Genomic DNA, 22,250 nt, shown 5'->3' with positions numbered 1-22,250 from the left:
GGTCCCTTGGCACCCTATCTACAAGAACAATAGCACTGGGGATCTGTGCTTTCCCAGAGACGGAACATCTTATGGCGCTCAGCCTCGGCTGAGCCTCTTTCCGAGAAGTCAAATGTCCGGCTCCTTCTCCAAAAAGGAAGGGCCCAGCCCTGAAAGCTCTTGCTGCTCTTCAATTTCCCCTGGCACCCTATCTAAAGGCACAAGAGCACTGGGGATCTGTGCTTTCCCAGAGACGGAACATCTCATGGCGCTCGTCCTCGGAAGAGCCTCTATCCGAAAAGGAAAACGTCCGGCTCCTTCTCCCACAAGGAAGGGCCCAGACCTGGAATATGTTGCTGCTCTTCAGGGTCCCTTGGTGCCCTATCTACAGGCACAACAGCACTGGGGATCTGTGCTTTCCCACAGACGGAACATCTCATGGCGCTCGTCCTCACCAGAGCCTCTTTCCGAAAAGGCAAACGTCCTGCTCATTATCCCGCAAGGAAGAGACCAGCCCTGAAGGCTCTTTCTGCTCTTCAACTTTCCTTGGGACCCTATCTACAGGCACAACAGCACTGGGGATCTGTGCTTTCCCAGAGACGGAACATCTCATGGCGCTCGGCCTCGGCAGAGCCTCTTTCCAAAAAGGTAAATGTCCGGCTCCTTCTCCCACAAGGAAGGGCCCAGCCCTGAAAGCTGTTGCTGCTCTTCACGGTCCCTTGGTGCCCTATCTACAGGCACAACAGCACTGGGGATCTGTGCTTTCCCAGAGACGGAACATCTCATGGCACATGGCCTCCTCGGCAGAGCCTCTTTCCGAAAAGGCAAATGTCCGGCTCCTTCTCCCACAAGGAAGGGCCCAGCCCTGAAAGCTCTTGCTAGTCTTCACCTTCCCTTGGTACCCTATCTACAGGCACAATAGCACTGGGGATCTGTGCTTTCCCAGAGACGGAATCTCTCATGGCGCTCGGCCGCGGCAAAGCCTCTTTCCGAAAAGGCAAACGTCCGTCTCTTCTCCCACAAGGAAGGGCCCAGCCCTGAAAGCTCTTGCTGGTCTTCACCTTCCCTTGGCGCCCTATCTACAGGCACAACAGCACTGGGGATCTGTGCTTTTCCAGAGACGGAAGGTCTCATGGCGCTCGTCCTCAGCAGAGCCTCTTTACGATAAGTCCAACATCCGGCTCCTTCTCCCACAAGGAAGGGCCCAGCCCTGAAAGCTGTTGCTGCTCTTCACGGTCCTTTGGTGCCCTATCTACAAGCACAACAGCACTGGGGTCCGTGCTTTCCCAGAGACTGGCCATCTCATGGCGCTCATCCTCGGGATCGTCTCTTTCGGAAAAGGGAAGCGTCCTGCTGCTTCTCCCACAAGGAAGTGCCCAGCCATTAAAGCTGTTGCTGGTCTTCACGGTCCCTTGGTGCCCTATCGACAGGCACAACAGCAGTGGGGATCTGTGCTTTCCCAGAGTCGGAACATCTCATGGTGCTTGTCCTCAGCAGAGCTTCTTTCCGAAAAGCAATCGTCCGTCTGCTCCTCCCACAAGGAAGAGCCCAGCCATGAAAGCTTTTGCTGGTCTTTACGGTCCCTTGGTGCCCTATCTACAAGCACAACAGCACTGGGGATCCGTGCTTTCCCAGAGACGGAACATCTCATGGTGCTCGTCCTCGGCAGAGCTTCTTTCCAAAAAGTGAAACGTCCGGCTCCTTCTCCAAAAAGGAAGGGCCCAGACCTGAAAGCTCTTTTTGGTCTTCACGGTCCCTTGGTGCCCTATCTACAAGCACAACAGCACTGGGGATCTGTGCTTTCCCAGAGACGCAACATCTCATGGTGCTCGTCCTCGGCTGAGCCTCTTTCCGAAAAGGCAAACGTCCGGTTCCTTCTCCCACAAGGAAGGGCCCAGCCCTGAAAGCTGATGCTGGTCTTCACGGTCCCTTGGCACCCTATCTACAAGCACAACAGCACTGGGGATCCGTGCTTTCCCAGAGACGGAACATCTCATGGCGCTCGGCCTCAGTAGGGCCTCTTTCCGAAAAGAAAACGTCCGTCTGCTCCTCCCACAAGAAGAGCCCAGCCATGAAAGTTGTTGCTGGTCTTTACGGTCCCTTGGTGCCCTATCTACAGGCACAACAGCACTGGGGATCTGTGCTTTCCCAGAGACGGAACATCTCATGGCACTCGGCCTCGGCAGAGCCTCTTTCTGTAAATGCAAACTTCTGGCTCCTTCTCCCACAATTAAGGGCCCAACCCTGAAAGCTGCTGCTGGTCTTCATGGTCCCTTGGTGCCCTATCTACAGGCACAACAGCACTGGGAATCTGTGCTTTCCCAGAGACGGAACATCTCATGGCGCTCGTCGTCGGTAGAGCGTCTTTCCGAGAAGTCAAATGTCCGGCTCCTTCTCCAAAAAGGAAGGGCCCAGCCCTGAAAGCTCTTGCTGCTCTTCAATTTCCCCTGGCACCCTATCTAAAGGCACAAGAGCACTGGGGATCTGTGCTTTCCCAGAGACGGAACATCTCATGGCGCTCGTCCTCGGAAGAGCCTCTATCCGAAAAGGAAAACGTCCGGCTCCTTCTCCCACAAGGAAGGGCCCAGACCTGGAATATGTTGCTGCTCTTCAGGGTCCCTTGGTGCCCTATCTACAGGCACAACAGCACTGGGGATCTGTGCTTTCCCACAGACGGAACATCTCATGGCGCTCGTCCTCACCAGAGCCTCTTTCCGAAAAGGCAAACGTCCTGCTCATTATCCTGCAAGGAAGAGACCAGCCCTGAAGGCTCTTTCTGCTCTTCAACTTTCCTTGGGACCCTATCTACAGGCACAACAGCACTGGGGATCTGTGCTTTCCCAGAGACACAACATCTCATGGCGCTCGGCCTCGGCAGAGCCTCTTTCCAAAAAGGTAAATGTCCGGCTCCTTCTCCCACAAGGAAGGGCCCAGCCTTGAAAGCTGTTGCTGCTCTTCACGGTCCCTTGGTGCCCTATCTACAGGCACAACAGCACTGGGGATCTGTGCTTTCCCAGAGACACAACATCTCATGGCACATGGCCTCCTCGGCAGAGCCTCTTTCCGAAAAGGTAAATTTCCGGCTCCTTCTCCCACAAGGAAGGGCCCAGCCCTGAAAGCTCTTGCTGGTCTTCACCTTCCCTTGGTACCCTATCTACAGGCACAATAGCACTGGGGATCTGTGCTTTCCCAGGGACGCAACATCTCATGGTGCTCGGCCTCGGCAGAGCCTCTTTCCGAAAAGGCAAACGTCCTGCTACTTCTCCCACAAGGAAGGGCCCAGCCCTGAAAGATGTTGCTGGTCTTCACGGTCCCTTGGCACCCTATCTACAGGCACAACAGCACTGGGGATCTGTGCTTTTCCAGAGACGGAAGGTCTCATGGCGCTCGTCCTCAGCAGAGCCTCTTTCCGAAAAGGCAAATATCCGGCTCCTTCTCCCACAAGGAAGGGCCCAGCCCTGAAAGATGTTGCTGCTGTTCACGGTCCCTTGGTGCCCTATCTACAGGCACAACAGCACTGGGGATCTGTGCTTTTCCAGAGACGGAAGGTCTCATGGCGCTCGTCCTCAGCAGAGCCTCTTTACGATAAGTCCAACATCCGGCTCCTTCTCCCACAAGGGCAGGCCCAGCCCTGAAAGCTGTTGCTGCTCTTCATGGTCCTTTGGTGCCCTATCTACAAGCACAACAGCACTGGGGTCCGTGCTTTCCCAGTGTCGGATCATCTCATGGCACATGGCCTCCTCGGCAGAGCCTCTTTCCGAAAAGGCAAATGTCCGGCTCCTTCTCCCACAAGGAAGGGGCCAGCCCTGAAATCTCTTGCTGCTCTTCACTGTCCTTTGGTGCCCTATCTACAAGCACAACAGCACTGGGGATCCGTGCTTTCCCAGAGACGCAACATCTCATGGCGCTCGGCCACGGCAGAGCCTCTTTCCGAAAAGGCAAACGTCCGTCTCTTCTCCCACAAGGAAGGGCCCAGCCCTGAAAGCTGTTGCTGCTCCTTGGTGCCGCTGGGACGGTCATGGCAGAGTTCGCCGGCAGCGTGCCTGGCCTCCTGCTCGTCGCCATGCTGCGGGTAGCTGGCCAGGAGGGTCAGAGTGGCAGGGCCGTGCCCGGGAGCAGGACCAGCAGCCCCCGGCCATTGTGACAGGACAGGGACAGGGACAGGGACAGGGACAGGGACAGGCAGGGGTGAGGCAGGGGCACTTTATTACCATAGAAGGCAATACCAGCCCCACCCCTTGGGCCTGGACACTCCATAGAAGGCAATACCAGCCCCAACCCTTGGGCCTGGACACTCCAGCCCCGCCCCATTTTGGGGTGCACAGGACAGGACGTACCAGAGAAGGCAATACTTGCCCGTCCCATGGGTGGGTTGATGACCCGGCCGAGTTTGGCTTGCACGGCCTCCAGGCCTCTTCCTTTTCCCACACTGCCCCCAGCGAGTGGGCTGAGGAGGGCGAGAAGCCGGGAGGGGACTCGGCTGGGATGGCTGACCAGGGGCATAGCCCACACCGCATGACATCGTGCTCAGCGGTAGCCACTCGCCTGTCCCACCGGAGGAAGAGGGAACCTTTGGGGTGACGGGGTTTGTCTTCCCAAGCCACCGCTATGCGTGACGGAGCCCTGCTTCCCAGCAAGTGGCTGGACACCCCCCCGCCAGGGCAAGTGGTGAATCGGCTCCTCGCTTGGTTTTGCTTGCACGCACAGCTTTGCATCGCTTATTAAACTGCCTTTATCGCGACCCCCATGTTTACCTCCCTTTTTTGTCCACCTGATTCTGTCGCCCATCCCTGGGGTAGAGGACTGAGCGAGCGGCTGGCTGGGGGCTTAGCTGCTGGCCAGGGTCGGCCCACCACATAGGTCAAGGACCGTTGCGGTTCAGGGAATAAGGTGCAACAGGCAAAGCCATAAATAAAACACACAATGACGCAAACCTGTTCAGCAAGCCATAAGGGAGACGCTGACAAAGACCAAAACTGCTCAGCCATTAGCTGAGGGATCACTAAGGAGCCAGGAGTATGCGGGTCCTTGGGAGACCAGCCGGTGATTGCACGCATCTGGTTGCTGGCAGCCGTCCAGCTGGACTGGCTGGTGAGTATAAAGACATCAAAGTCACGTGAAAAAAAAAACCCAAAAGAAGTGAGTGTTTAGGCTACGTTCCTCTGCATGGAATGCAAAATGCATCAATGCCACGGACACGGATTGCCTTTGACTTTGCAAGTAAAGGGGAGCGGGGGGCTTGGCACAACCGCTGGTCTGGCAGACGCAGCCATTCTCCATCTGCTCTGAACACCAGAGGAGCCTTAGCCCATCAGCACAAACAGAACGAAGCCAGACCTTCCCTTCACAACTTCAGTGTGGTTTGAAATTGGTTTGAACAGAGAGAGCTGTAAAATGAGAAAATATTCTCATGACTTACTCCTTCCAATGAACTGATCCCTTTGGCATTTTCAATCTCTACAGGGCAATACAAACCAAAAATCGGTGGGACCACCTTTTTCCTCTCAAATATTATTGTCTGACCAACAACGACCTTGTCTGGAGAGGTTTGATCCCTCCTCTGCCCTCTCCGGGGTACCCCTTTGCTGACGCTGGGGAGTGCTCCAGGTCTGCCTGACTACAGAAGCCAGTCAAACACAGGCGGTACAGTCAGGGCAGGTTTATTGTCCTGCTGCAGGCTGCGCTGGGCAGGTACAGGGCTGCTGGACTGGGACCCCCGGAGTCCCAGCCTCATTCTTAGCTGCACCTTCTATTCCCTCTTTCCCGATGCTCCGCTTTCATGTCTTTTGTCTGATAGTTTTCCCCCTTATTGTCTTACTAGTTTAACCCCACGCCAGCTAGACTTCTCCTTTTGTGGTCTGCCAACTCCAACAGCTTCTCATTTTGGTATATGCTTAGTTTAACCTTGAAACCATAGAAAAAGTCTATCCTCTCTGCTGCCCACCCTAGAAATCCCTAGAAATGTCTAAAGGCCCACCAAAGCAGCAGCTTAGCTGCTGTTGAGGTCAGTCAACCAGGTGAACACGGGGCTCTGGGACACACCGGAGGGCAACGGGGAGGTCCCCAGGGGACGTGAGGGCAAAGGGGAGCCTGGAGGCACCCCGAGAGCACCCAGGTGCCCAGGGCCGAGCCGGCCCCGTGACCCCCCAGGGGACGCCCTGCCCCTCCCTGCCCGGGTGGCGGGTCACAGTGGGGCCCTTTGTGACCTTCCCTTTGTGACCCCCACCGCACCGCATATGATCAGCACGGCTGTGGCCCCCAGCCCGCAGTGTCCGGCAGGACGGCGACGGGACAGGGCAAGAGCACGGGAGTGGCGAGGAGCCCCTGAGCACAGCCCCCGTCTTTCCCCGCCGCCCCCGGCAGCCCCGCGGCGCCGAGGCGTTCTGCCAAAGCTTCCCCCTTCCCCACCCCTATCCCTTCCCTCCGTCCTGCAGGATGGCGGAGAGACCCCCCAGCCGCCCCAGGCCAGCCTGGGAGGAGGACAGGGCAGCCTGGGAGGAGGACAGGGCTCCCTGGGAGAGCAGCTCTCCCCTAGAGCTCTACAGGGTGTCCACGGTCCAGCTGCTGCAGACTGGTGAGTGAGTGGCCTCTGGGCTGGGAGTAGGGATGGGGCCAGCGAGCGCACCCTGCTCAATGCCAGGCTCCCGTTTCCCCGGCATGCCGGCAGCGGGGGTCCAGCGGTCGGGGGGCACGGCAAAATGCTGGGTCAGCTCAGGGCTGGGAGCCGGCCCCAGCACAGCCACCCCCGGGGGGGAGAGAGCAGAAGGGACCCGGTTCCTTCTCCAGGGGACGGGCAGCGAGAGGCAGCTGGGCTGCCAGGAGGCAGCGATGCTGTGGGACGGGGACCTTGCCCGTCTGCAAGGGATTTCCTCAGCCCGATGAACTCGGGGCTTTTCCTGCCACGTCACGCCCCAACATCGCAGCCCTTTTGCTGGGCACCCTCAAGCCCAAACACCTCCAGGGAGACTGCGCCAGGGGAGCGGGCACGGGGCTGCACGGAGGGCAGAGCTCCTTCTTCTGCTCTCTCCTGCCTTGGAGCCCTCTCGACAGCCCTCCTTGCTCTGCTCCTTGACTAGATGGCAGCTGGTTATCTGCCTATGAAGAGGAAGAGGAAACCATGCACTGCATCCAGGCTTTCCTCCCGAGCACCGAAAAGGTAGCCGCAGTCATTTCCCTGCCAGCTCTGCCTGCGTCTCCTGATGGCCCCCCCAGCTCTGCTGCCTGCTGCCAGGCTGCTGGAGGGCTGCCGGCTGGGCAGAGCGACTCCCCGCCAGGTCCTCCACAAGGCACCGCACCCCCCTGTGCTCTGGTCGAGCTGGCCATGTGTCTCCCCCTCTCATGCTACCCCTTTGTCTCCCTGTCCCCCGGCTGCCAGGACGAGACCCAGAAGATGCATTTTCTCCAGAGCATCCGCACGATCTGCAGAGCCACCAGGCACCAGGGCTCGTCACAGGGCCTGGATGTCTTCTGCCACGGAGATGAGCTGGCAGGGAGTATCATGGTGAGGCGACACCCGGCGGGTTTGGCCGGGGGGCAAGGCCCCCGGGCACCGGCACGCTGTGATGACAGCGCTAAAGTGGGGACGGGGGGTGGCGAGCATGCGTGGACACCGAGCTGCCCCTCGGGGGACATGGTTTCCACGGAGAAGCCCTGCCAGCAGAGACCCCAGCACCGGGGGAGGAAGGGGGGCATTCTGGGGGCCGGCACCGGGCTGGGGCCAGAGGGGCTCTGCCAGCCCTGCCGACCAGTGCCAGATCTGCTGGCACTGGGTGCTGGCGGCTGACAGGTCCCATCCTGGCTGCGCTCTGCAGGTGCTGCTGAAAGAGGAGCCCAGGGATCACCTGCGCACGGCAGTGCGGCAGCAAGCCATGCTTGCCATCTCTGCCTTGAGGTACTTGCCCAGCCCCTGCTTTGGCTGCCACCTCTCCGCAGCCAGCAGCCCTGGGCCTGGCTGGGGGGGGCAGCCCCCATCTGGGCAGAGTCAGACGGTGCCGTCTGCAGGAACTCTGCTCTCCCCTGCGCGGGGCTTGTCCGGAGGGCGGGAGGCATCAAGGACTGTCCTCTGGCCCAGGCCAGTGTCAGGGAGGGAGAAGGTGCCTCCAGGCAGGGCTCCCCCCACGGCCTCCGTCCTTCCCAGGGACCCCTTCCCCAAAGGCGCCTGGAGGCACCACTCCCGGCACCTGTGTCCGACAGGCCCCTCTCTCTGCAGCTCAATGGAGATGGTGCCGGAGCACCAAAAGATGCGCCTCTTAAACGCCTGCTTCAGCAGCGTCTTCTGCCTTCCTCCAAAAGAGGACATGCAGGGCTTGGACACTTCCCTCTACCACGAGGTAAGGGCTGGGTGAGCCCCAGGAGCTCTAGGGTCCCCTGGGGCCCCCGGTCGCCCTGTGCCGAGAGACAGCCGGACATGCAAGGCAAGGCAGGCTCTTGGCTTTGCTTTCCCACCCTTGCTCTTTGCCCCCTTCCCACGGGCCTGGCCACATCCAGTGCCTCAGGCTGCACTGCCCACAGCAGCTTGTCTGGCCTGAAGCCTCTCCCGGGCACCGTGAGGCAGCGCGGGCGTCCTCCCCTTGAACGGGGAGTTCGGATCTGTCTCCTGCAGGTAAGAGGGACCGCCAAAAGACTGCCCCCACCCTTTGTCCTCCTTGCAGACCCTGCACGCCATGGACTGCATGCTGCAGACGTTGGTACTCAGCTCTCCTGCCTCCAGACTCAGCCAGGAGCTGCAGACAATCTTGCAGGTCTGGCACGGGCAAAGCATGGGATTCGCAGGGGCTGTTCTCCACCCTGGGGGACAGAGCGTGTCCACTCTTGAGCGGACAGTCCTCACCCCAGTGCCACGCACAGACCACACTGCAGGGAGGGTGCCAACCTCCCGTGGGGGACCCAGGGGCTGCCCACTGTGCTCTTCCGGAGCCCACTGTCACCTGGCTACAGGCAAAGTCCCCTTCCCCTCCGCGGAGTCCTCTTGTGTCATGAAAATGAAATTAGTCCAGCCGGGAGTTCAGCAGTGCTGCTTCTGCTGGCACGGGCGTCAGCTCCCAGGGCACACCAGCAGCTTCTCTCCTCCCAGATGCTGCTGACCTTCACCAAGTCCCAGAGCGCGGCGGCGCGTGAGAGGGCCGTGAGGAGGATTGGGATGCTGATCTATTTGATGGCCAGATATTCCTCACTGGAGGTAAGGAGCCAGGCCCCCTCTGGCCAGGCCGTCTCCCCTTCCCTGCACGCCAGAGCAGCCTGCAGCTCGGGGGTGCCTGCGAGGCAAGTCGGGGCACAGGTCAGGGCACTCAGCAAGGCTCTGCCCTGAAGCAGGGCTCTCGGCCCCTCCTTTCCCCAGGCTCTTCAATCCCCAGTCCCTTCAATCCCCAGTCCCCTCTCTGCCAGGAGCCAGCTCTGCCCTCAGTCCTGCGCAGGACAGGACTGCCCCAGGAGCATGGCGGGAGCCCAGGCCTGGCAGCTCTCCCTGCGCAGGGATGCTGCCCAGCTCTAGCTGCTCTGGGAGCCGGGGCCGGCGGGGGCCCTGCAAAGCGCTGACTCACCGGGCATCCAGCCCAGGCGGACTCTTGGCTTCACGGCTTTGGCCCGAGCTGCTGCCCCCCAGCCCTTCTGATGTTCTGCCTCCCTCGCCCAGGCCTGGCGCCCCTTTGGAAGAGAGGAGGACTGCCCTGCCTGCTACAGAGGCTTCCATATCCCCAAGCTGGGACAGCTGCTGGGACATCTCATCCTTCTCAGCTCTTGCAAGGACAAAGACACCAGCTGTGCCGCCTTGGATGCTCTTTACCTCCTCTTGATATTCCTCCTGCAGCAAAGATGTAAGAGAAGCTCTGGTGGGCTGCGTCCCTCCACACGCACACATCTTTTGCTATGTCTGCTTGTTTTCGTGAGCATTGCGATGGACTGTTCCGGTGCTTGGTGGAGGCTGTCCCTGAAAGTCGGCCAGCTTCCCTGACCTCCTTTGCCCTTCACAGCTGCTTTCTGTAGCATCCCAACTCTCATTTTGCTGCAGAAGCTGAATGCTCACCTGAAGTCCAGGATCTGTTCTCTGCTGCTCTCCTTCCTCACTCCTCCCAGGATCTCCACCCTGGCTGTTTCCTGGGCCCTGCAGCCGCAGCCACAGCCACCCTCGATGACCACATCCCACAACCACTTCTTCCCTATCAGTGAAGAGCAGATCCAGCTGGGCGTCACGCCAGCTGCTCCCTCCAGTGCCTGTAGCAAGAAGCCGCCCCTTCTCCTAGTCCTTCTCCATCATTCCTGAGCAATGTTCCCATCTTGTTCCCGTCGCCCGTCACCCTTTGCTTTACACCCCTGCCCACCACCTCCTCCCCGACCATGGGTCATAGCCTCCCTCCTCCGCTGTTCCCAGTCCAAAGCTCTTTTTGGCAAAGAGGTGGAGTCCTAACGACTCTGCAGTGTTTCTCCCCTGTTTAGGCAGTGCGTGGCCAGAGGATAGTCCACAGCACCAAAGCGTGTGGGGAGCTGCCGGCACCTCCTGTCTTTCTTTGCACAGCACCGGGGACTTGACCAAGGTAATGAGCTCTCCCCTTGCTGGGGCTCCTGTCCGTGGCATCGGCAGGGGAACTGTGCGAGCAAAGGGACCCAGAGTCAGCGGGGCTGGCATGGCCTCAGTGTCCCTGGTGAGAGGGTTCCTGCTGTCCCCAAGCAGGGACGATGTGAGGGCAGCACTCCAGTGTCCCAGCAGCAGCTCCGGCCCTCCTGGCCTCCAGCAAGCCCTGGTTCTCTCTAGGGCCAGCACACTGTGCCCACGACCGAACCCTCCTCCCTCACCCTGAGGGCCCTCTGTTCTCATCCTCCCCTGTGCAGTGACTGCAGCCCCTGCTGCCAGCTTTCCTGCAGGCACTGCTGACAGCGCTGCCGGGCCTCTCTTGCCAGAGCTGCTCTCATGGCTCAGCTAAGCATCACCACCAGGGCGTTTGGTGTGATACGTCTTCCCTCCCTCCCTTCCTCCCTCCCTCCCTCCCATAGGCGTTTGGAAAATACCTCAAACCTGGGGAGAAGACAGATGTCATCCTCACGGCCATCGAGGCCATGACAGACACCAGCACTTCTGACAAGGAGGGGGCCAGCAGCATGCTGGATGAAGCCATGAAAGACCCTGACTCCTGGCTGATGGACGTAAGCAGCCTGTGGCTGGATTTCCCTGCCCACAAGCCCTTTCAGGGTTGCTCGTTCTTTTCCTCCCTCCCTCCCTTCCCAAGCTGCAGCTCCCTTCCCAAGCTGCAGCTCCCTTAAGCCAGCAGAGAGGGATGGGAAGGGCAGCAGTTTCAGTGGCAGCAGCTGGGGAAATGGTTGCACTCCAGTGGCAGCACCATCCTCACCTGTGTCCCCTCCAGGTGCCAAAGATCATGGGCAGCATCCACAAAAACCTGGAGCACATCTGCACGGAGCCAGCCAGGCACAGCATAGACTCACTGGTTCTCCTGCTGACCAGCCAGTACCCCAGCGAAGTGGTCATAAGCCTGTTGAAGTACTCTAAACTAGATGACAGGTACCGGCCCCAACAGCCCTGAGGGCTTGTTCCACATGGGGAGAGGGGCCCGGAGACTCTGGCTGCCAGACCCACAGAAAACTGCAGGACATCCCCAAGGAGCAGGGCCCTCCATCCCACCACGCCCTCCGGCTCCGCTGGGTCGGCCAGGCCCGCAGCAGCCAAAGCTGGCCAAGCCAGCCCACAGCCCCGCCACCGGGCTCCCCCCTGCCCCACAGGGAACACCACCGCAGCCCTCTCCTGCCGGCACAGGCAGGGCCCCCAGGCACTCCAATCCACGGGGGCAGGCAGACCCAGGGTTGCAGGACCCGGCACGGTGGCCGAGGCAGCCCTGCTGACAGAGCGCTCTGGGTCTGCAGTGCTGCCCTGGCCGTGTGGAAGGTGTTGTTCTCCCTGCTCCAGCCTTTGGAGAAGGTCTTGAGGGAGCTGCACAGAGAATACTGGAAGCAGCGGATCCACATGCTGTTTGGCACCATGACAGAGGACAGCAGCATCCTCTGCCTGGCCGTGAGTGACCAGAGCAAACCTTGCTCACCTGCAGGGCTGTGCGTGCCTCTCGAGGGAAACAGGCACAGCCCTCTCCCCTCCCATCTGCCCCCAAACGCTGCTCAGTTGCTCCTCAGAGGCGTTCGAACAAGAGGCTGATGATGGTCAGAGGACAGGAGGAGCCAACAAAGACGCTGTGCGGTGTGCAGCGAGGCACAGGGCATGGGGGCGGCCAAGTGGCCCTCCGCAAGCAGAGCTGCCCCCAGGACGGGCTTTCTGGCCCCAGTGCCCTTGCCCTGAGCTGCCAGTGGGAACCAGGAGCCACACGGTGCGGGGAGCCCGCAGGCTCTGCCAGTCTCTCACTGCCGTCTCTGTTTCAGATAATCGCCGCCAGCAACCTTCCATCAGAGACCTTTGCTGCCGCGGCCCGTTTCTGGGAGTCTTTGAGGGATGAGAGCCTGGAGGTGATCTCGCTGGTGCTCCAAGGCCTCATCACGCTGTCGCAGAGCCCCGAGATGGTGAGTGGGGCATAGTCGAGTGGAGCCACATTGGCAGCCTGGAGGCTGGGGCAGTGGGTAACGCGGTGGCTTGGCCTTGGCTGGGAGTCAGGAGGTGGGGTGCCGGCTCCAAACGCCTTCCCTGCCATGACGTGGCCTGCTGGCTTCCTGGGGAGCTCTCTGGGCACAGAGGGTTGGCTACCAACTCATCTGCGCTTTGGGCTGGTCGGAAAAGGGCGCGGCTGAGCAGGGGACACGGAGTCTTTGCTCTCCTAGCCTCCCTTTCCTCCCCTCGCTCTCCCCGCATCCCCATTAGTGTGCCCATGGCCACCGCCGGCCAGGAGGCTGCTGCAGCAATTCCCGTGCCTGCTGCCAGCAAGCTGGACGGGAGGCTGGTGCTCAGAGACTGGAGCATTTTTGCCAGGGTGGTCTTTCACCGCTTCGCAGAAAGGAAATGGTGTGTTTCATACAGGCAAGAAAAATGAAGGTCCTGCTGGAAGACATTCTGAAGACCCTGCAGTATGTCAGTGAAGATATCCAGATGAAGGCCCTGCTTGTCTTCAGAAACGTACTGGGTCATATGACGAGGGAGGAGGCCAGTCCCATCGCTCTGAAGCTGGCAGTGAAGCTCCTGCCGCTCTTCAGCAACGTAAGGCTGCTGCAGGAGCCTGAGCCACGGCGATGGGCACGCTGCAAGGAAAGCTGCCTGTCAGCCGAGCCCTGCGGTCGGCACTCAGGCAGGGCTGCTCCTCTCTGCACTCTCCCCTGGGCTCTGCAGCCCAGCATGGCTTCTCCCGGACAAGTTGATGCCTCCGGGCGACCTTGAGACCCTGGGCTGGGTCCCAGCCCGGCCCCTGGACAAAGCACCAGCAGGCCAAGAGCTGCTCTCAGAGCCCCGAGGGCTCCCCTGGCTGCGCTGCCAGGCAGGACCAGACGTTCTGCCCAGGCATTGTAGCAGGGGGGCCGAGGCTGAGCCGGCAGCGGGTGCCCCAGAGGCATTGACGAGGGCCAGCCTGGTCTCCTCCTCAGCCCGTCCCCGGGGAGCTCTGTGCTGGCGTGGCTGGTGCGGCTGGCGGTGAATGCTGGGTGGCTAGGGGAGCACTCGGAGGCACAGGCACCGCCTGATGGAAACCTCTTGCGTGGCCTTTCACGGGCCCGGGGCCGTTCAGCCACTGCTGCAGATCTGGTCCACAGATCCCGTGTTCAGAACCCGACGCCGGAGCATCTCCCCTCACATCAGCCACGCTAAAGCCCTTGCTCACCGTGGGCAGGGAGCGGCTGTTGCTGAAGTTCTCCCGTCTTCCTCCCGAGCAGGCGTCCAGCCAGCTGCGAGAGTCCTCCCTCCGCCTCTTCGGAGACATCATGCAGATGGTGGTGTGGAGACACAGGAGACAAATGAGGAAGAACGTGCAGCGGGGCCTGCTCCCACTGCTCTTTCACATGAGTGACCAGACCCAGAGTGTGGCCAAGGTACAGATTCAAACCCGACCAGGGACGCGAGGAAGGGTGTGCTGACACCACGGGGGCGATCTGGGCACGAGGGGCAAGGGCTGCTGACAGTCGGAGCCTAGGAATATGTGCCACCTCAGGGTCCCACCGCTTGAGTCACTGAGCACAGGGCAGAGCTCCCCTCCTTCCCTGCACCAGGCCCACCGCTGCCTTCCTCCTCCCCCCATGCAGCCCTCCTCCGGCACAGCTCTGAGGAAGGTCCCCGCAGCGTGAGCAGGGGCAGAGAAGCCGGCACGGACGTTTCCAACACCTGCCCCACCTGCTCCAGCAGGGCTCAGCAGCAGCCTGTGGCCACCGAGCACGCAAGTCCCTACAGGCGTCCCTGCAGGCGTCAGAGGCCAGGGCTTTGAGCCCCCAGGGCTGTGCCCAAGAGCCCCCCAGATGTTTGCGCCGGGCCATGTCCCAGCTTCCTGAGGGCAGGATCGCTGCAGGAACAAAACCCCGCTCACCGAGGTCCCCTTGCCCTCCAGTCTGCCCCCAGCCCTGGCAGCCGCTCAGCAGCTCTTGAGGATCTCTGTTCTGCTAGCTGGCAGCATGAGATACCTGAGGTGGTGGCTGCCCCGTGTCCCTGCCCCGGGAATTGAATCCAGTTCAGACTCGGGCCCCCGCCGCCTCTTCCCATAACGGGCTGGGAACAGTCCGGAGCCTTGCCAAGAAGCAGGGGACGCCAGGTCTCCTTCCTAGGGCTGTGGTGACATCTCCCAGCCTCTGCTGCACTGCAGGCCTCCAGGGAAGCCCTCCTATCTGCTGCGGAATTCCTGGAGCAGAAGCAGCTCAAGTACCTGACCCAGACGGAGCAGGCATGGAGGATTGGAGAGTGCTTGGTGAGGACAACCCCCAAGCCCCAGGCAGGGCCAGGCTGGATGAGGGCTGCCCCACGTGCCCGCGGGGTGGGCTGTGCAGCTGTGCCTCCCCTGCCCTGCTCCAGCCCGGAGCCGAGAGCCCAGAGCCTGGAGCTGCATCCTCCTTCCCTGCCCTCAAGGGCTCTTCTCCAGGACTCTCTGCCCTCCCCGCACACACCCCAGGGTGCTGAAGGTGACCCCGGCCCATCTGGGCCCGGGCAGCAGGATGGAGGGGTCTCAGTACCGCTGGGCCCCCTCTGCGTGCGGCTCTTTCTGGACCTCGGCCCCACAGGGCTCCCGGCTGGGTGACAGGAAAGGCCTGGCAGGGGAAGGGGGTGCTGGGAGGAGGGACTGCTCTGGCTGGCTGGGGAGGGTCTGTGCCAGCCCCGTGCCCTTGTGCTCTCTCCAGCTGGTGCAGGACAGGAACAGGGTGGAAGATTACCTGTGGCAGAGCCTGCTGTACCTGAAGGATGCTCAGGCCACCGTGCGAGAGGAGGCCGTCAGGTTCACCGGTAAGCCACAGCCCCTGCAATCCGTCTTCTGGCAGCCTGGCCCCGCTCCCAGCCACTGCACTGGCAGCAAGGAGCAGCCTGGGGCTGCCAGAGCCCCGGCTGCCCCGTGCAGGGCCTGGGCAGACAGGGGCTCTGCGCTTCCCTCCCACCCCTGCCCGTGCAAGTGAGCCTGCTGGCCGCCTTGCTCAGTCCCCCCCTGCCTCGGGTGCTGTCCTTCCCTGGGGTCACCCTGCTGAGGGGGAGGAGGCCGTGCAGCCGAGCCGGCAGGGCCGGGCTCTGTGCTGCTGGGAGAGTGCTGGGGAGCAAGAGGTCTGACGACGCTCTGTGCCTAGGGCTTGCCGCGCGGCACCTGAGGGACCAAAGTGCGGAGCGGCTGCGTGAAGTCTGTGATGGTGAGCGGGGGCAGTGCTTGTGGGGCTAGGAACAGACCTGGGACGGATGCGGCCATGCCTTGCCCTGCTCCAGGGAAACGCTTCGGGGCCAGGGGAACATCTCGGGGGCCAGGGACAGAGCCGGGTGGGGCTGGCGTGCTCCGGAGGGGATGCCCGGGGGTCTCTGGAGACACGGGGGTTTCATCTCTGCTCCGTTTCTTTCTGTCGCAGCCCTCAAGCCCTTGCAGGAAGACATCGAGCCCTCCATCTGTTCGCTGGCAGCTCAGACCATGCTGATCGTGGGTTCTCCAGGGAAGCGGCCAGCATCAGGATGGACCAGGGCGCTGTGCTGCTGGCCCTGCAAAGCCAGGGAAAAGTGAAGGTCTCCTTGGGAAAATGGAAAATTAAAGCTGCATCAGCCAACCCAGTGCTGTGGTCTCCTTCCTGCGGGGAGGGGAGCGCCCCGAGCGGGCGGAGCAGGCAGCGCCGTTCCTGCCCTCTGCCGCTGCCTGCCGGACAGCTCATCCCTCAGCACACCTTGGCCACAGTCTTGTTTGACAAGTTCACCCCTCGGCCAGGCTCTCCCCGAGAAGTCGCTGTGTTTGTCCTCCTGCTGCAGAAATCTTTTCTTTAGGGGGGTGGAGGGCGAAGGGGAAATGGCAGCCCCCAGAAGAAGCAGGGCTGCCCGGAGAGCTGCCCAACGCCCTCCCTTTCCAGCAGCCCGTGGCAGCCCAGCACACGCTGACTCAGGGTGCCCTTGCAACAGAGCCCCAGCTGCCCCGCTGGACCACAAAAACCCAGAGGGGAGGAGGAGAGAAGCTTTAGGCAACCTGGCCCCTCCAGAGACAGCCCAGGGCAGGAAAAGGCACCCACGCTCTGCCAAGCTGGCCAGTCTTCTCTCGGTCCCGGTCTTCAGAGGTGGCTCTGGGCACCTCCTGCGCGCTCTGGGCTGGCACAGCCTTGCCCGTGGGCCACGGGAAGCTTCCCTCTCCCTGAGCCCAGAGTCCTGCCCCACAGACGGCACCCTGGTGCAAAGGGCAGAGGAACCAAGAGGCTCCCCTCCTTCGCAGGGTCCCAAGCGTCAACTGTAGCATCTTGCCCATCCTTTGTAGTGCCCAGAGCCTCATGTTTCGGGCCAAAATCCTCAGTTTTAGGGTCTAAACCCGCCTTGGATGGCCCACAGCCTTTCCTCAGGGCCCGCAGTTCCATTTGAGGCTCCAAGCCCTCAAGGTGGAGCTCGTCGCCTGGCAACGTCCACCCAGCAGTCTGGGGGGAGTCAGTGGACCCGGGACAGCCAATCACGTTTGAGGAGGGTGGGGGGGCAGGTAGGCAAGGCACGTGATTGATCTGTAACCAACCAGTCAAGGTTCAGGGCCTGCAGGAAAGGTGGCAGGAGTGGAAAAAGCTGGGTACTGGGGGGCAGGGCACGCCGGCTCCACCAATCCTAGCTGGCAGTAGAGCAGCACAAAGATGATGGATAAGCGGTCTGACCCATCATTGGATGGGAGGAGCGAGGGAGAAATCCCAAGCAGCCAATCGGAGGAAACGTCACCTCAGGGGAGGGCGGGCAGCACACCTCGGCACACTGACAGCCCAGGCAGCCAATCACAGAGAGCATCACCTCAGGTGAACTGCGCCTGGGCAGCCCTGTGGCCCAATCCGAGGCAGCCCTCAGGGAAGGGCAGGCCCCAAACCGGGGCACAGTGACAGCCGAGGGGACCAATCCGAGGCAGCATCACCTCAAGAGAGGAGACTGACAGCCCTCCCCACCTGTGCTGGCCGATGGGAGAAGAATGCGAGCTACGCTGGGGACCAGACCCAGCTTCGACATGGCACCCGCGGGGCCTGCCCCGAGCCCAGCAGCCCCCAGCCCAGGCCCAGGGCCCCTATCGCCCCTGCCACCCCTGCCCCCTCTCTCCCTCCCCCCTTACGTACCCTTTCATTCCAAGGGGGCTTTGGGCCCCCCAAATGAGGGCTCGGACCCTCCAGAGGCGGCTCGGGCGCGAAGGATGCCTGTCTGGATGCTAAAAAAAGAGGCTTTGGACCCTGAAATGAGACTGTGCAGACTAAGAGTGAGCCTTTGGGCCTTGAAAAAGAGGGCTTTGGAGCCTAAAATGCGGCTTTGTAAGACAAGAGTAAGACTTTGGAAAGTAAAAAGGAGGCTCTGGACCCTAGTAATGTGGCTTTGGACTCGACCAATGAGGCTTTGGACCTTCCAAATCAGACTTTGGGGCATAAAAATGATGCTCTGGGCCCTGAAAATGCATCTTTGAACCTTAAAAGCGTGAACCCTGGAACTCTGGACCCTCCAAATGAGGGCTTGGACACTCCAGATGTGGCTTGGACCCTAAAAATGCCTGTCTGGACGCTAATAAATGGCATTGGACCCTGAAAATGCGACTGTTGAAAATAAAATGAGCCTTTACACTCTAAAAATGAGGGGTTTGTTGCCTAAAATGAGGCTTTAGAAAGTAAAAATGAGGCTTGGACCCTAGAAATGTGGCTTTGGAGTTGACCAATGAGGATTTGGACCTTCCAAATCAGACTTTGGGGCTTCAAAATGATGCTCTGGGCCCTGAAAATGCATCTTTGAACCTTAAAAGCGCAAACCCTGGAACTTTGGACCCCTCCAAATGAGGCTTTGGACAGTCCGGATGTGGCTCGGACCCTAAAAATGCCTGACTGGATACTCAAAAAGCAGCTTTGGACCCTGAAAAAAGGCATTTTTAGAGCATAATGTGAGGCTTTGGAAGGCTAACACTTTGGATAGTAAAAATGAGGCTTTGGACCCTAGAAATTCAGATTTGGACTCTGTAAAGAGAGTTGGACCTTCCAAATCAGACTTTGGGGCTTCAAAATGATGCTCTGGGCCCTGAAAATGCATCTTTGAACCTTAAAAGCATGAACCCTGGAACTTTGGACCCTCCAAATAAGGGCTTGGACACTCCACATGTGGTTTGGACCCTAAAAATGCCTGTCTGGAATCGAAAACTGATGCTTTGGACCCTGAACATTAGACTCTGCAAACTAAAACTAAGCCTTTGCACCCTGAAAACGAGGGGTTTGGAGCCTAAAATGAGCATTTGGAAGGCAAATGAAGACTTTGGACCCTAGAAATGCAGCTTTGGACTCTACAAATGAGGCTTTGGACCTTCCAAATCAGACTTTGGAGCACAAAAATGATGCTCTGGGCCCTGAAAATGCATCTTTGAACCTTAAAAGCGCAAAACCTGGAACTTTGGACCCCCCCAAATGAGGCTTTGGATAGTCCGGATGTGGCTCGGACCCTAAAAATGCCTGACTGGATACTCAAAAAGCAGCTTTGGACCCTGAAAAAAGGCATTTTTGGAGCATAATGGGAGGCTTTGGAAGGCTAACACTTTGGATAGTAAAAATGAGGCTTTGGACCCTAGAAATTCAGATTTGGACTCTGTAAAGAGAGTTTGGACCTTCCAAATCAGACTTTGGGGCACAAAAATGATGCTCTGGGCCCTGAAAATGCATCGTTGAACCTTAAAAGCGCAAACCCTGGAACTTTGGACCCCTCCAAATGAGGCTTTGGACAGTCTGGATGTGGCTCGGACCCTAAAAATGCCTGACTGGATACTCAAAAAGCAGCTTTGGACCCTGAAAAAAGGCATTTTTGGAGCATAATGTGAGGCTTTGGAGGGCTAACACTTTGGATAGTAAAAATGAGGCTTTGGACCCTAGAAATTCAGATTTGGACTCTGTAAAGAGAGTTGGACCTTCCAAATCAGACTTTGGGGCACAAAAATGATGCTCTGGGCCCTGAAAATGCATCTTTGAACTTTAAAAGCGTGAACCCTGGAACTTTGGACCCTCCAAATGAGGGCTTGGACACTCCAGATGTGCCTTGCACCCTAAAAATGCCTGTCTGGACGCTAAAAAATGGCATGGGACCCTGAAAATGCGACGGTTGAAGATAAAATGAGCCTTTACACTCTCAAAATGAGGGGTTTGTTGCCTAAAATGAGGCTTTAGAAAGTAAAAATGAGGCTTGGACCCTAGAAATGTGGCTTTGGAGTCGACCAATGAGGCTTTGGACCTTCCAAATCAGACTTTGGGGCTTCAAAATGATGCTCTGGGCCCTGAAAATGCATCTTTGAACCTTAAAAGCGTGAACCCTGGAACTGTGGACCCTCCAAATAAGGGCTTGGACACTCCACATGTGGTTTGGACCCTAAAAATGCCTGTCTGGAATCGAAAACTGATGCTTTGGACCCTGAACATTAGACTCTGCAAACTAAAACTAAGCCTTTGCACCCTGAAAACGAGGGGTTTGGAGCCTAAAATGAGCATTTGGAAGGCAAATGAAGATTTTGGACCCTAGAAATGCAGCTTTGGACTCTACAAATGAGGCTTTGGACCTTCCAAATCAGACTTTGGAGCACAAAAATGATGCTCTGGGCCCTGAAAATGCATCTTTGAACCTTAAAAGCGTGAACCCTGGAACTTTGGACCCTCCAAATGAGGGCTTGGACAGTCCAGATGTGCCTTGCACCCTAAAAATGCCTGTCTGGACGCTAAAAAATGGCATTGGACCCTGAAAATGCGACTCTTGAAGATAAAATGAGCCTTTACACTCTCAAAATGAGGGGATTGTTGCCTAAATGAGGCTTTAGAAAGTAAAAATGAGGCTTTGGACCCTAGAAATGTGGCTTTGGAGTCGACCAATGAGGCTTTGGACCTTCCAAATCAGACTTTGGGGCTTCAAAATGATGCTCTGGGCCCTGAAAATGCATCTTTGAACCTTAAAAGCGCAAACCCTGGAACTTTGGACCCCCCCAAATGAGGCTTTGGACAGTCCGGATGTGGCTCGGACCCTAAAAATGCCTGACTGGATACTCAAAAAGCAGCTTTGGACCCTGAAAAAAGGCATTTTTGGAGCATAATGGGAGGCTTTGGAAGGCTAACACTTTGGATAGTAAAAATGAGGCTTTGGACCCTAGAAATTCAGATTTGGACTCTGTAAAGAGAGTTGGACCTTCCAAATCAGACTTTGGGGCACAAAAATGATGCTCTGGGCCCTGAAAATGCATCGTTGAACCTTAAAAGCGTGAACCCTGGAACTTTGGACCCTCCAAATGAGGGCTTGGACACTCCAGATGTGCCTTGCACCCTAAAAATGCCTGTCTTGACGCTAAAAAATGGCATTGGACCCTGAAAATGCGACTGTTGAAAATAAAATGAGCCTTTACACTCTAAAAATGAGGGGATTGTTGCCTAAATGTGGCTTTAGAAAGTAAAAATGAGGCTTGGACCCTAGAAATGTGGCTTTGGAGTCGACCAATGAGGCTTTGGACCTTCCAAATCAGACTTTGGGGCTTCAAAATGATGCTCTGGGCCCTGAAAATGCATCTTTGAACCTTAAAAGCATGAACCCTGGAACTTTGGACCCTCCAAATAAGGGCTTGGACACTCCACATGTGGTTTGGACCCTAAAAATGCCTGTCTGGAATCGAAAACTGATGCTTTGGACCCTGAACATTAGACTCTGCAAACTAAAACTAAGCCTTTGCACCCTGAAAATGAGGGGTTTGGAGCCTAAAATGAGCATTTGGAAGGCAAATGAAGATTTTGGACCCTAGAAATGCAGCTTTGGACTCTACAAATGAGGCTTTGGACCTTCCAAATCAGACTTTGGAGCACAAAAATGATGCTCTGGGCCCTGAAAATGCATCTTTGAACCTTAAAAGCGCAAGCCCTGGAACTTTGGACCCCTCCAAATGAGGCTTTGGACAGTCCGGATGTGGCTCGGACCCTAAAAATGCCTGACTGGATACTCAAAAAGCAGCTTTGGACCCTGAAAAAAGGCATTTTTGGAGCATAATGGGAGGCTTTGGAAGGCTAACACTTTGGATAGTAAAAATGAGGCTTTGGACCCTAGAAATTCAGATTTGGACTCTGTAAAGAGAGTTGGACCTTCCAAATCAGACTATGGGGCACAAAAATGATGCTCTGGGCCCTGAAAATGCATCTTTGAACCTTAAAAGCGTGAACCCTGGAACTTTGGACCCTCCAAATGAGGGCTTGGACACTCCAGATGTGCCTTGCACCCTAAAAATGCCTGTCTGGACGCTAAAAAATGGCATTGGACCCTGAAAATGTGACTGTTGAAAATAAACTGAGCCTTTACACTCTCAAAATGAGGGGTTTGTTGCCTAAAATGAGGCTTTAGAAAGTAAAAATGAGGCTTGGACCCTAGAAATGTGGCTTTGGAGTCGACCAATGAGGCTTTGGACCTTCCAAATCAGACTTTGGGGCTTCAAAATGATGCTCTGGGCCCTGAAAATGCATCTTTGAACCTTAAAAGCATGAACCCTGGAACTTTGGACCCTCCAAATAAGGGCTTGGACACTCCACATGTGGTTTGGACCCTAAAAATGCCTGTCTGGAATCGAAAACTGATGCTTTGGACCCTGAACATTAGACTCTGCAAACTAAAACTAAGCCTTTGCACCCTGAAAACGAGGGGTTTGGAGCCTAAAATGAGCATTTGGAAGGCAAATGAAGATTTTGGACCC

The 22,250-nt window shown here is 58.0% G+C and overlaps 1 protein-coding gene and 1 long non-coding RNA gene across 2 annotated transcripts; both read left to right on the top strand.

Annotated features, from left to right (window-relative positions):
• Positions 1–7,060: 7,060 nt before the first annotated feature.
• On the top strand, positions 7,061–14,604 carry LOC128138475 (maestro heat-like repeat family member 5). The gene is made up of 15 exons (XM_052779726.1): positions 7,061–7,135; positions 7,355–7,480; positions 7,791–7,870; positions 8,189–8,309; positions 8,631–8,720; positions 9,053–9,157; positions 9,611–9,791; positions 10,411–10,508; positions 10,966–11,115; positions 11,334–11,488; positions 11,848–11,995; positions 12,355–12,492; positions 12,944–13,120; positions 13,786–13,941; positions 14,401–14,604. Exons 1-15 carry the CDS (start codon positions 7,097–7,099, stop codon positions 14,602–14,604), a joined length of 1,968 nt encoding a protein of 655 aa, XP_052635686.1. The 5' UTR covers positions 7,061–7,096.
• A 67-nt stretch (positions 14,605–14,671) lies between these two features.
• On the top strand, positions 14,672–16,015 carry LOC128138499 (uncharacterized). Its single transcript, XR_008234040.1, has 4 exons — positions 14,672–14,804; positions 15,232–15,334; positions 15,667–15,726; positions 15,937–16,015. It is a non-coding gene; the product is annotated as an uncharacterized LOC128138499 (long non-coding RNA).
• The last annotated feature ends 6,235 nt before the right edge of the window (positions 16,016–22,250 follow it).

This window comes from Harpia harpyja, unplaced genomic scaffold, assembly GCF_026419915.1.
Source record: "Harpia harpyja isolate bHarHar1 unplaced genomic scaffold, bHarHar1 primary haplotype scaffold_47a, whole genome shotgun sequence".
Lineage (NCBI taxonomy): Eukaryota > Metazoa > Chordata > Aves > Accipitriformes > Accipitridae > Harpia > Harpia harpyja.
Note: the sequence above shows the minus strand (reverse complement) of the source record. Positions and strands in the feature narration are given on the sequence as shown.

What these genes read in the sequence shown, in the direction of transcription:
- LOC128138475 (XM_052779726.1), top strand. Translation starts at nt 7,097, where the DNA reads ATGCACTGCATCCAGGCTTTCCTCCCGAGCACCGAAAAG. An exon ending in ACACTTCCCTCTACCACGAG is followed by an intron (nt 8,310 to 8,630) that starts GTAAGGGCTGGG and finishes TCCTCCTTGCAG; the next exon opens with ACCCTGCACGCCATGGACTG. An exon ending in AGCTGCAGACAATCTTGCAG is followed by an intron (nt 8,721 to 9,052) that starts GTCTGGCACGGG and finishes CTCTCCTCCCAG; the next exon opens with ATGCTGCTGACCTTCACCAA.